The 14,037-nt window shown below is 39.3% G+C and overlaps 1 protein-coding gene across 1 annotated transcript in view; it reads left to right on the top strand.

The window, feature by feature from the left end:
• Positions 1-14,037, top strand: part of LOC137289521 (uncharacterized) — an 82,622-nt gene that overhangs the window by 21,096 nt on the left and 47,489 nt on the right. Inside the window, exons 3-4 of the mRNA XM_067820865.1 lie at positions 7,130-7,426; positions 9,166-9,474. Coding sequence (XP_067676966.1) covers positions 7,130-7,426; positions 9,166-9,474 — 606 coding nt within the window. The remainder of the gene's footprint in view (positions 1-7,129; positions 7,427-9,165; positions 9,475-14,037) is intronic.

The following is a 14,037-nucleotide window of genomic DNA, read 5'->3' as shown; positions in this document are numbered from 1 at the left end:
GCAAAGTCTGAGACCTTGGTGGTGAACAGAATCCAAAAGTGTTAGGCTGCTCCTACAGGCTCCACCATATACAATTGAACCGTAATCAAGTTTCGAACGGATCAATGATCGATAAAGTTGTAGGAGGGTAGCTTGATCCCCTCCCCACTTACAATTTGAAACGACTTTCAACAGGTCAAGTGCCTTCAGGCATTTAGTTTTGATGGATTTGATACGGGGTAGAATCGTTAAATGTGAGTCAAAAATTAATCCCAAGAATTTGGCCTCCTTGACAACTTTTATGGGAGATCCACTTAGAAACAGTTCAGGATCTTTATGCGGTTTATATTTTCTACAAAAATGTATACAATTAGTCTTTGATTTAGAAAACCTAAAACCGTTTTCGAGACACCATTTATCAATTTTATTTAAACACAATTGTAGTTGCCGTTCAATAGTACGCATGTGTTTTCCACGACAAGAAATATTAAAATCATCCACAAAAAGAGATCCATCAAGTGAATCGTTTAAAACCTTTGACAAACTATTGATCTTAACACTAAACAATGTGACGGACAAAATACTGCCTTGTGGGACACCCTGATCCTGATTGTAATGATCAGACAGGGTAGACCCCACTCGAACTTGAAATTGTCTATCTTCTAAAAATTGTGAAAATTGATATGAAAAGGGGTAAACGACCCCTTTAACCAAAATCATGGAGATCTTTCAAAATGCCATACTTCCATGTAGTATCATATGCCTTTTCAAGATCGAAAAATATTGATACAGTATGTTGTTTATTTAGCATGGAATGTTTGATGAAAGATTCTAAACGTACCAAATGATCGATCGTACTACGATTTTTCCGGAAACCACATTGAATGTCAGTGATGAGGTTGTTGGTTTCCAGGTACCAGACTAGACGATTATTAACCATACGTTCCATTGTCTTGCAAACACAGCTAGTTAAAGAAATTGGTCTGTAATTAGATGGATCGGTATGATCCCGGCCAGGTTTAGGAATAGGAATGATTATGGGAAATTGTCAGATGTCCAGATACTGTCAAAGACATTCAATAATGTTTCTAAACACGATTCAGGGAGATGCTTAAGGAGCTGATAATGAATATTATCGGGTCCTGAAGCAGTGTCATGAGCTTGCCCAAGAGCAGCATTGAGCTCATGAATAGAAAATAGTTCATTATAATCTTCCCCATTATCTGAATTAAAATTAATATTCTTTTTTTCTTGATGGTTTTTAAATTTCTGAAAAGTAGGTGAATAATTGGATGAGGAGGAATGTTTAGCTAACGTTTCACCTAGTTTATTAGCAATATCAGCTTTTTCCGTTAAAAGAGTGTCACCCTCCTTAAGATGGTGCACGCTCCTTTTGGAACCTTTACCTTTTATCTTCTTCACCATATTCCATACCTTAGAAATAGGCGTTCGTGAGTTAATTTTAGAAACATAATCTCGCCATGACTGTCGTTTACTTTGTTTAAATGTACGACGACCCTTTGAAATTTTAAACTCATTTAAGTTGTGGACGGTGGGATGCCGACGGAAATATTTTTCTGCCTTTTTCCTAGCTCTTCTAGCTTGTTTGCAATCAATAGTAAACCATGGCTTCCGAACGTGTGGAACCATAGAGGACTTGGGAATACATTCATCAGCAATCATGTTTAATTCATCAGAAAACATCTGTATAGGATCAGACACATTGAGAAAGAATTCTGGTTTTAATCTGCTTGTACATAAGGTCTCGAAAAAAGACCAATCTGCCTTGTTAAAGTTCCATCTAGACGACGGTGCAGCATCACTGGGGTTTATGGCTGAAAGTATAGTGGGAAAATGGTCACTTCCACAAAGATCATCGTGGATTGACCATTCAAATTCATTGTATAAACAGGAATCAGCAACAGATAAATCAAGACTGGAGTATGAACCAGTCGCAGGATGCAGATATGTGTGAGAATCATCATTAAAAATACATAAATCAGCATTTGTGAAGAAATCCTCAAGAATCTTTCCTTTCCCGTTGGTGTTACTACTGCCCCAAAGTGGGTTATGACCATTGAAGTCTCCCATGATAATACAAGGTTTTGGGAGTTGGTCATAAAGCATCTGAAGATCAGATTGCTGTAGAGACGATGATGGCGGAACATAAAAGGAACACAAGGTAACAACAATATGTAGAGTTACACGGACTGCAACTGCCTGAAGAGGGGTCTTGAGAGAAACATGACTGTTGATAGTGCTATGGTTCACTAAAATTGAAGATCCTCCGGTAGCTTTATCTCCTGGAGGTGAGAAACAGTTGTAGGAATCATACTGTCTGATATCAACTGTATCCGTGGATTTGAGATAGGTTTCTTGCAAACATAATGCTGTTGGTTTGAAATCTTGAATTAATAATTGTAAGTCGTTGAAATTGGTTCTAAGGCCTCTACAGTTCCACTGAAGAATATTGAAAGAACAGTTCATGGAGGTTGAACTGGAGATATTGGTACTGAGGAAGATCCTCTCCGTTGGATTAGTGGAGATGGACTGACTTCCATGTCTAAAGGTTCAAAGCTGTTATGAACCACTACAGGGAATGTTAAGGGGGAAGGCACCTCTATATGTTGGAGGGTCCTTCACTCTTTCTTCTTCAATTGTTTCCTTTCTTTGCTTGTCAGTTTTACAGTTTGTTGTGATACCTTTGCTGTATCAGTTTCAGATCCAAGCCCTGGTTTAGATGCAGTCTGATGTTCGCTATTAATGTCAGTCTGTGATACAGACGTGGTAGATTTGTTAACTTGTTTAGCAATTGGAGTCAGTGATCGTTTGTCTGTGACCCAGCAGATGTCAGTCTGACATGCTCTGTCCAAAGTGCATTTTGTAGAGGAAATGGCAGCAGAGTACGAGATTGTGGAGGGAGGAGTAGGAGTTTGCTGAGTCAATAGTTTATCTGCTTCAGAAAAAGAAATATTATTGGTATACTTGAGTCTGAGTATTTGTGATTGTTTCTGATAGACTGGACAGGATTTTGATGAAGAGAAGTGCTCACCGTGGCAGTTAGCACGCCTAATGGCATCTGTACAGGTAGTGCCTTCATGATCTTTACTGCAACGGGAGCAAGTTCGGGACTTAGTACACGACCTGGCCCCATGCCCAAACTTCTGACAATTATAACATCGGAGTGGATTTGGTATGTATACATCGACTCCGATGTTGAAACAACCAGCCTTAATTGATGATGGTACTGTGGGAAGTGCAAACGTGAGAAGATAAGTGGTCGTTGGAACAGTTCTGTCCTGATCTTTCCTGGTGAATCTTTTCACAGACGTGACTCCTTGAGATTTGAGCTCTGATGCTATCTCATCCTCGGACATATCAGAAAGACATCTGGCACGATCACGGATGACACCCCTACATGAATTTAGATATTTGTGAACAGTGACTGTGATTTCAGTAGTCCCAAAATGATCAGCTTTGAGGAGATTAATTGACTGTTGACGCCGTGAACATTCGACAAGCAGAGACCCATTTCTGAGACGCGTTACATTCTTGACATCTCCACAAATCCCTTCAACAGCCTTGGACACAACAAAAGGGTTAACCTTGAGAGGTGCTCCATCAACTCCATTAACCACCAGAAACCGTGGCCGTGAGTCGATATTACTTTGAGAGGCACTTTCATCTTCAGAAGAAATGTTATCTGTATCTAAATGTCTTCTTTTATTTTTCGATCTAGAACCAGTGGTGGGTAAGGTTGCCATGATAAGGAAAATCGTTCAACATCCCCGCTCCCCACCCACCATGGAGTGTCAACAAGGACAGTGCTGAAATGGAAGCCGACTACAAACACTAGGGTTACGGGGATGCTATACTCCAGCAAAAGAGACACAGGTAGCTGCCATAGTCAAACAAGAGTAAAAGAAAGGCTGGTTCTGCCCTAGACATTTACCCGAAGACAAAGAGAACCTGGAGGTCAATAATGCCAGATTGGCCCATAAGCCACCGCCTTCTGGCATAGGACTTTAGGCAGAATTAGTTCTAACATGATAGTGTATATTAGAACAGATCAAGAAATAACGTAATAGTCAATGGTAACAAAGTTAAATGCGTCCACGCTCAGGGCACGGCGTGACCAGCCGATTCATAGAATCGGGTCGATTCTACCACCCGTCTAGGTGAAGTAAGGGCCGAAGTGGTGTGTTGGGCAACAGGATCACGGTCACAGGCCCCTGGTACCCTCAACCACCTCGATCCCGTCCTCCACCGACACAGGGGCGCAACCCACGGCCAACAGGCTGGTGGACCAAATATTCCCCCGGGTCCACTAGGGGGGTGTTGGCGAGCTCTTAGCGTTATCCAGCACCCACCACGAGGAGGTGGCTCGCCACGGGTGCCTTTAAATGCTAAAGCACGACGTACTTTTAACAAAACAAACGCCAATCTTGGCAAAATTATGCATCCAAAATAAATTCTCGGACACCCATGTCCAAGGTATCTAAATCAAAGGTAAAGGTACTAAATCTACTGTCCATCATCTTAAACATGGAGATCAATTGCTTACTGATAAATCAGATATTGCTAATAAATTAGGTGAAACCCTTGCTAAACACTCTTCCTCTTCAAATTATGTACCACAATTCCAGCAATGTCAAAAACAAAAAGAAAAGAAAACCATTAATTTCAATTCTGATAATGGGGAAGATTATAATGAAACGTTTTCTATTCATGAACTCCATACTGCTCTTGATCAAGCTCATGACACTGCTAAAGGAGCTGACAACATACATTATCAACTCCTGAAACATTTACCAGAATCCTGTCTGGAAACTCTCCTAAATATTTTTGATGATATTTGGACATCAGGTAACTTTCCTTCATCATTGCCTGACGCTATAGTAGTACCAATACCTAAACCTGGACGTGATCATACTGATCCATCCAATTATCGGCCGATTTCGTTAACTAGCTGTGTTTGCAAGACCATGGAACGCATGATAAATAATCGACTTGTTTAGTACTCGGAAACAAATAACCTTATAACTGATATACAGTGTGGTTTCCGTAAAAATAGAAGTACTGTCGATCACTTAGTGCGTTTAGAATCATTTGTTGAAAATGCACTAATTAATAAACAACATGCTGTGTCTATTTTTTTTATCTCGAAAAAGCATATGACACAACCTGGAAATATGGTATTTTAAGAGACTTACATGACTTCGGCTTGCGAGGTCGTTTGCCTCAATTTATTCCCAACTTTTTAAATAACAGACAGTTTCAAGTTCGAGTGGGTTCTACCCTGTCTGATCAATACAATCAGGATCAGGGTGTTCCACAAGGTAGTATTTTGTCTGTCACACTTTTTAGTATAAAGATAAATCGTTTGTCAAATGTTTAAACGATTCAATTGAGGGATCGTTATTTGTGGACGATTTTAATATTTCTTGTCGTGGTAAAAATATGCATACTATTGAACGGCAAATGCAGTTTTGTTTAAACAAAATAAATAAATTGTGTCTTGAAAACGGCTTTAAATTTTCTAAATCCAAAACTAATTGTATACATTTTTGCAGAAAATATAAACCACATAAGGACCCAGAACTATCTCTAGATGGCACTCCAATCAAAGTTGTAAAGGAGGCCAAGTTCTTGGGCCTAATCTTTGACTCCCATTTAACATTTCTGCCTCATTTCTGCCTGAAGGCTCTTGACTTGTTGAAAGTTGTTTCCAACTCAAAGTGGGGAGGGGATCAAGCAACCCTCTTACACCTATATCGATCACTCGTACGTTCGAAACTCGATTATGGCTCCATCGTATATGGTGGAGCCTGCAAAAGCAACCTTAAACTCCTTGATTCTGTCCACCATCAAGGCTTAAGACTTTGTCTTGGGTCTTTCAGAACTTCACCTATTGATAGTCTCTTCGTTGAGGCCGATGAACCATCTCTTAATCAACGTCGTATAAAAGTGTATTTACAATACATTACTAAATTATATTCTAATGAATCTAACCCTGCCTATAACTGTGTGTTCAATCCCCTTTATGAGGATTTGTATAACAAAAAGTCTTCTCTTGTTCCACCTCTTGGGCTCAGAATTAAACCATTTATTTCTTCTGCCGGTATTGAGTTGGAAAGTATATCGCCTTCCCGTCTTCTTTCTTCTCCTCCTTGGCAATTGGTTAGGCCACAAGTTGACCTAACATTAACATCATTTAAAAAATGGTAACACACTGGCTGACCTTGCTGCTAAAGTAGCACTCAACAAATCTGTGACACCACTTCTTGTTCCTTATAGTGATTACAAAGCCACCATTAGATCTTATATCCGTGATCTGATGCAGAAGAAGTGGGTACCAAGTGGGTATAAATAAATTACGTGAGATAAAACCTTACATTGGTTATACCCACTTGGGTTGTCAGTCCAGATTTGAAGATGTTATTTTACGACGATGTCGTATTGGCCACACTAGATATACTCATGTGTACCTTTTGAAAGGGGAGGATCCTCCGTTTTGTATCCCTTGTGATGAAAGAGTCACGGTCAAGCATTTTTCGCCAGCAGCTGAAGGGATGGTTTAAATCCAACTAGAGACCATGCAGGTAGCAAAGGTACTGTAAGTCCCCATGGTTCCTAGTGTGGTGATCTACCTTTCCATGCTAGTTTTAATTGAAATTGTGATATTCTAGTTATTTTACTGTCCTTCGTTGACGGGTTTTTACAATGTCTATATGCTCTTTTTCATTGTTGAATGTTCTTGTCACGATATGGCTGAGATATTGCCGATGTGACGTTAAATATTAACTCAGTCAGTCGTTAAACTCTGTGTCGTACCCGACACTATCCGACATATCTTGATTGATGACGCTACTTGTGTAAATCACTGACCTGTCTTTCCCAAACTAGAATCTAAAAGCTAGCTTTCTTTTAACATAAATACTGTTGTCTGTTGCATCGACGCAACTGAACAAGCGAAGGTTGGAGCATGGGTTTGCTAAGCATATGTTTAAACACTTCTGAATGCACATCTCCTATACATCGTCGGTGAGAAATGTCAATGAAAGATTTGATTTGTTTTCTCAACTTTCATTAATTCAAACTATGTTCTTCTTCCTTCTCTCCTCACATCGCTCTCTCACTGACTTTTCAGAGACACCAACGTGTAGCATCACCAGTAAGCAGGACACAAACTCACTTGTCCAGTACCAGGATCTGTCCCTTACGGTGGACGTACGAGACTACTACTGCTCCACCGCCCACAGCATCTCCCTCCAGACCGGAAATGTGACTACCCTGCTGATGGAAGCTGACTCTGTACCACGTGTCACGGATAACACCTCATTAGTAACACTAAATGTGACCGACTCATTTCTGGGCAAAGTAGCACTGGTGTTTAGATGTGACAGCAGTCAGTGGAGTATAGAGTGTGCTGGTGTGACTAAATTCGGTTAGTTTTCACGCATCCAAATGAAGCAGATACAAAGAGTATATAATCTGTTGTTGATGTAGCTTCCAAATGTGATATATAAAATAGAATATCGTTTTAAAATAATATGGCACTCATCAAAATTATAGACTTATTAGCCTCTTACTTCAGTCAACTGTTCTAAAGTAGATTGAAAAATATTTCTATTATGTTTAAAGGTATTGTTTAAACATGAACAGATGTATTGTAAAACAAATTCCGGATGTTGAAAAGATAACTGTGATGAGTTCAGTAAATGATGAAAATGAGTTAAAATTGGAAATTTTTCAATGCAACTTGACATCAAAGCGCAGCTTTTACATGCACGATATCTGCACATGCGTTTTAGACATTTGATGCATCGTCCTCATGCAGTTCATATTAATAAAGTTTGCAGTTGATTTCCCCAAATTAGTGGAGAAATTATATACACTCTGAAGATCCTTAGCACACACATAATTTAATCAAATTCGACCGGTTTCACACTGTTGATGTGATCATCATAAGAGTAACTTTAGAGACCACACTTTGTGTGTAACGATATTGCTAAACTATGTCGTCACTGAGATATAAAGTCTCACTCCTGAACGCCGGGAATCTCCCGTCTGTCCGATGTAGCCCGATGAATAGGAAGGAGCCATATTTGTGCAGTACCTTTTACTTGTTTGTAATGGGAACCATCAAAATGAAGAGCGTTATTGCTCAGGATGAGCTTTCTGCTTTCGGTAATGAATTTTTTATGTATTCTATCTGGAATCACAGTCGCATATTTTCCTAGCCAATAGCTCATAGCTTATATTCCTAGATCATGTGGACTATAGAAGTAGAGATTAACAATAAAGCTTACAAAGTTTGTGATTTGGGGAGACTTATTGAAAGAATCAGTAACTGAAAGGTTTCAGTAGTTTACTCTCTCAAAAAGGAAACGCACGGGTAGATGGTAATTTTTCAACGCACTTTAATCCAAGTCAAACTATAAAAATATTATGACAGCAAATTATATTGATTACATGTATAAATAAGTAATCAGTCACCAAAACACATCACTTGGTAAAGACAATAATCATAAATACGTAGGCTGACAGATTTGGATGGAGAAGTGCATCGATGTGGGCGAACATTTCTTATAACCCACGAACTGACTAAGTCCATATAGAGGGGAATCTCACCGCTATTCATTACAGAAATGAAATTCGAGTTTTCGACCCCCAGATAAAAATCTTCAGCCGGATAACGCCACACCCCATACAGTACGCATCACAATGAACTTCTTCACCAGTCAGAATATAACAGTGCTTCTATGATTCTCTGTATCCACAGATTTTAAACCCAATCAAACATCTGTGGGATTATCTCTATCGACGGCTTTAACGACGTCAGACGCTTCACAATGACGTATTTTTTGGAGAATGAGCTTTAGGTGTACTGTTACTTTTGTTCCTAGCGAGCGTCACATCTTCAGTACCTGTCATATTCAAAATGGTATATATAAAAAATACTATATAAGAAGTAGTTTCCGAAATAATAACACAACTCGGATCTTCACCTACATGTTTCAATCGTGTATCTTAGAGAGAGCTCTAAGTGAGACTAATATTTTGATTGATGGGTTGTAAATTTCCATAATATTTGATTTAATGTTTACATCATTATAGCAACATATACTTTACGCCAATATTATACTACCCTGGCTTCTTAGTTTAGCCCTTTTCATTTAACAGCCCCCAAGAAAACAGAATGCAACATCACCAGTGACAAAGACACAGATATTCTAACCCTGCACGAGGAAGTGTCACTGACCGTGGACATTACTGCGTATTACGATATTCAAGGCTCCTACTGTTCAGCAGATTCAAACTTCACACTGCAGACAGGTGATGTCTCGCAATTACTACATGCTGGTGACCAGGGTCTTTCACCAATAACATTCAATGTCACTGAAACACACTTGGGTGGGGTAAGGCTGGTATTCAACTGTCAAGTGCAACACTGGGATCTCAGCTGCGGCGGTGTGACCCGACTCAACAACAGTGAGTAATGTGTGTTTCTTGAGTGAGTGAGTGAGTGAGTGAGTTAATATTTAACGTCACATCGGCAATATTGCAGCCATATTGTGACGTGAACATGTTACATATTGAAATGAAGACGTGCATATAGTAAAAACCTGTCAACGAAGGACAGTAAAATGACTAGATTATCACATTGAGAATATAAAACTAGCGTCGAAATCTAAAAAATAATAGAACAATACAAACCAATTTGGACATCACAATGTAAAATTGGGCTATAGATTGCCAACAACTGAAGGTAGATCACCACACTAGGGACCATGGGGACTCACAGTACCTCAGCTTCCTGCATGGACCGTAGCTGGATTTACACCATCCCTTCAGCCATTAGCAATTTGGACAATGCTAGCCATACATTAAAATAACAAATATACTACGATTAAAAACTATTGGTAAATTTAAACTGACAATGAAAGTATCGGGACTTACGTACCTTCTCCGGGGGACAATAATTTTACACTACTTCAACCCCCTTCGAGGGTACAGCCACAAACAATCAAAGTTACTAACATAAACTACCAAGCATTAAAATACAACTATATACAGAACATATTAATCAAAATTCAACAAGAAAATCTATTTCTTTTAAAAAAACAATGATTAAAGGACAATTAACTGTGCTAAAAAGATCATGAAGTGTTTTCACATTGAAATATTTATCCCTTGTGATGGAGAATTCAACACGGTCAAGCAGGATATGCTTGACTGTAACTCTCTCATCACAAGGGATAGAAAACGGAGGATCCTCACCTTTCAACAGGTACACATGGGTATATCTTGTATGGCCAATACGACATCGTCACATGATGGCCTCTTCAAATCTCGACTGACAACCCAAGTGGGTATATCCAATATACGGTTTTATGGCGTGTAATTTATTTCTTCCCACTTGGGTGTCCCACTTCTTCTGCATCAGATCACGGATGTAAGTTCTAATGCAAGCTTTGAAATCAGAGTAAGGGATAAGAAGAGGTGTAATAGATTTGTTGAGTGCTGCCTTGGCAGCAAGATCGGCCATTGTATTTCCAGAAATGCCCACGTGGCTGGGCAACCAACAAAAGACGATGTTGCATTGGCCAGTAGCAAGATCATTATACAATTCAATAATCTCAATTAAAAGTGGATGTTTACAAGACACATTTTTTATAGCCTGAAGGCAAGAAAGAGAATCAGAATAGATTATATACTGTTTATGTTTAGGATGTCGTTGAATATACTTAAGAGCCGTTAATATCGCGTTTGCTTCTGCAGTAAAAATAGAGCTTTTATCTGGTATTCTAGAAGATATTGTCCTGGAGCCAATGACAGTGGCACAAGCCACTGTGCCACCGTCCTTGGATCCATCTGTAAATATGAATTTGTAATTGGCATATTTTTTTTCAAGTTGATAATATTCTTGTTTATGTTGTAAGCCATTGGTTTCTGATTTTTTAAATGAGGTCAATGTTAGGTCGACTTGTGGTCTCACCAACTGCCATGGAGGAGAAGAAAGAAGTCGGGAAGGAGCTATATTGTCCAGCTCAATACCAGCAGCAGCAATAAATGGCTTAATTCTGAGCCCAAGAGGCGGGACAAGAGAAGACTTTTTGTTATACAAATCCTCATAAAGAGGGTTAAAGACACAGTCAAATGCAGGATTTGACTCAGTAGAAAATAATTTGGTTATATATTGTAAAGAGAGCTTTATACGGCGGTGGTTAAGAGAAGGTTCATCGGCCTCAACGTACAGACTGTCAACAGGAGAAGTTCGAAAAGACCCAAGACAAAGTCTTAGGCCCTGGTGGTGGACGGAATCAAGTAATTTTAGGTTGCTCTGACAGGCTCCACCATAGACGATCGAGCCATAATCAAGTTTCGATCGTACCAACGATCTATATAAGTGAAGGAGGGTCGTTTGATCCCCTCCCCATTTTGAATTAGAAACAACCTTTAACAAGTCTAGTGCCTTCAGGCATTTAGCTTTAAGGGATTTAATGTGTGGTAAGAACGTTAAATGAGAATCGAAAATTAAACCCAAAAACTTGGTCTCCGTTACAACTTTGATGGGAGTGCCATTTAAAAATAGTTCAGGGTCCTTATGTGGGTTATATTTTCTACAAACGTGTATGCAATTAGTTTTGGATTTAGAAAATTTAAAGCCGTTTTCAAGACACCATTTATTTATTCTGTTGAGACATAACTGCAGTTGTCTCTCAATAGTGTGCATATTTTTCCCACGACAAGAAATATTAAAATCATCCACAAATAATGATCCATCAATGGAATCATTTAAAACCTTGGATAAACTGTTGATCTTAATACTAAATAACGTAACAGACAAAATACTACCTTGAGGGACACCCTGATCCTGATGGTAATGATCAGACAGGGTTGAACCCACTCGGACTTGAAATTGCCGGTCTTTTAAAAACTCTGATATAAAAAGAGGCAAACGGCCTCTCAAACCCAAATCCTGTAAATCCTTTAAAATACCATGCTTCCAGGTCGTATCATAAGCTTTCTCGAGATCAAAGAAAATTGATACAGCATGTTGTTTATTGACGATAGCATTTTTGACAAAGGATTCTAAACGTACCAAATGATCAATGGTACTTCGATTTTTCCTGAAACCACATTGAATATTTGTAATAAGATTGTTGGTTTCAAGATACCAAATTAAACGATTGTTTACCATTCGTTCCATGGTTTTACAGACACAGCTCGTTAAAGAAATGGGTCTGTAATTCGACGGATCAGAGTGATCCCGACCAGGTTTTGGTATAGGGATGACAATGGCATTACGCCACGAAGATGGGAAATTCCCCAAAGTCCATATAGTATCAAAAATGTGTAGAAGTGTTTCCCAACATGATTCCCATAAATGCTTCAAGAGCTGATAGTGAATATTATCATCTCCTGTTGCTGTATCATGAGCTTGCTCAAGGGCAGTATGTAGCTCATGCAGTGAAAATAGTTCGTTGTAATCCTCACCATTGTCTGAGTTAAAATTAATTCTTTTCTTTTCTTGTTGTTTCTGGTATGTCTGAAACTCAGGGACATAGTTGGTTGAAAAGGAATGCTTAGATAGTGTTTCACCAAGTTTGTTGGCAATGTCAGCCGTTCCTGTCAATAAAGAGTCACCATTCTTGAGATGATGAACAGAAGATTTCGAGCCTTTACCCTTGATACGTTGAATCATATTCCACACTTTTGAAATCGGTGTACGAGAACTGATTTTGGAAACATAGTTGTGCCAAGACTGACGTTTATTTTGTTTGAATGCACGTCGAGCCTTGGCATTTGAAAGTTTTACTTTGTCTAAATTATGGACTGTGGGATGTCGACGAAAGTATTTTTCAGCTTTCTTCCTACACTTTCTGGCTTGTTTACATTCATTGGTAAACCATGGTTTACGAATGTGAGGATTTGCAGAGGACTTAGGTATTGTGTGATCAGCTATGGCATTGAGCTTATCTGAAAATAACTGAATTGGATCTTCGGTATTATTAAAATGGTCAGGAGTTAGATTTGAATAACACAATACCTCATACAGGTGCCAGTTTGCATTTTTAAAATTCCACCTAGATGACGATGAAGCAGCATGTGGGCTGGTCGCTGTCAGAACAGTGGGAAAATGATCGCTGCCACAAAGGTCGTCATGAACGGACCATTCAAATTCAGTTAATAAGTTCGCATCTGTAAGAGAAACGTCCAGTGCTGAATACGTTCCAGTGGCAGGATGTAAGTACGTGTCTGAATCGTCATTAAATATGCACAGATTATTGTCATTTATGAATTCCTCGAGTATTCTCCCTTTGGTGTTTGTAGTTATACTTCCCCAAAGAGGGTTGTGTCCATTCAGGTCCCCCATGATAATACAGGGCCTAGGAAGCTGATCGTATAGCTGTTGAAGATCAGATTGTTGCAGTGTCGTAGATGGAGGGATATACAGTGAACACAGAGTAAATACAATGTGCATAGTCAGCCGTACAGCAACAGCTTGGAGATTTGTCTTAAGAGGAATGGAGCTGTTTATGGCATCCTGACGAATCAAAATAGAAGATCCTCCTGAAGCCTTATCTCCGGGTGGAGAGAAGGAATGGTAACAGTTGTATCTTCTTAAAGCAAAGTCGTCAGTAGATTTAAGATACGTCTCTTGGGGACAAACTGCTATGGGCTGAATATCTTGGACTAATAATTGCATCTCATTGAAATTTTTCCTGAGTCCTCTGCAATTCCACTGAATGAGATTTGAGCCACTCATGGGGGCTGAACTGGGGATCTAGGACATGTAGAAGGACCACTCCCAGGCACGATACAGTGCGAGGAAGTGATATCCATCTCAAGCGGTTCAAATGAGTTATGAACCGTCACAGGGGTTTCCAAAGTGGAAGGCAGCTCCAAATGCATTAGCGTTTTACCCTTTTTCTTTGAATGTTTCTTTTTATTTCTTGATAGTTGACTTTTCTCATTTTCTTGGTCACTTGTAGAATGAAGCGTATGGACAGATAGCGGTTCAGGGAGATCGTCCGTCTGAGAGGCTGA

Source organism: Haliotis asinina, chromosome 1 (assembly GCF_037392515.1).
Source record: "Haliotis asinina isolate JCU_RB_2024 chromosome 1, JCU_Hal_asi_v2, whole genome shotgun sequence".
Taxonomy (NCBI): domain Eukaryota; kingdom Metazoa; phylum Mollusca; class Gastropoda; order Lepetellida; family Haliotidae; genus Haliotis; species Haliotis asinina.
Note: the sequence above shows the minus strand (reverse complement) of the source record. Positions and strands in the feature narration are given on the sequence as shown.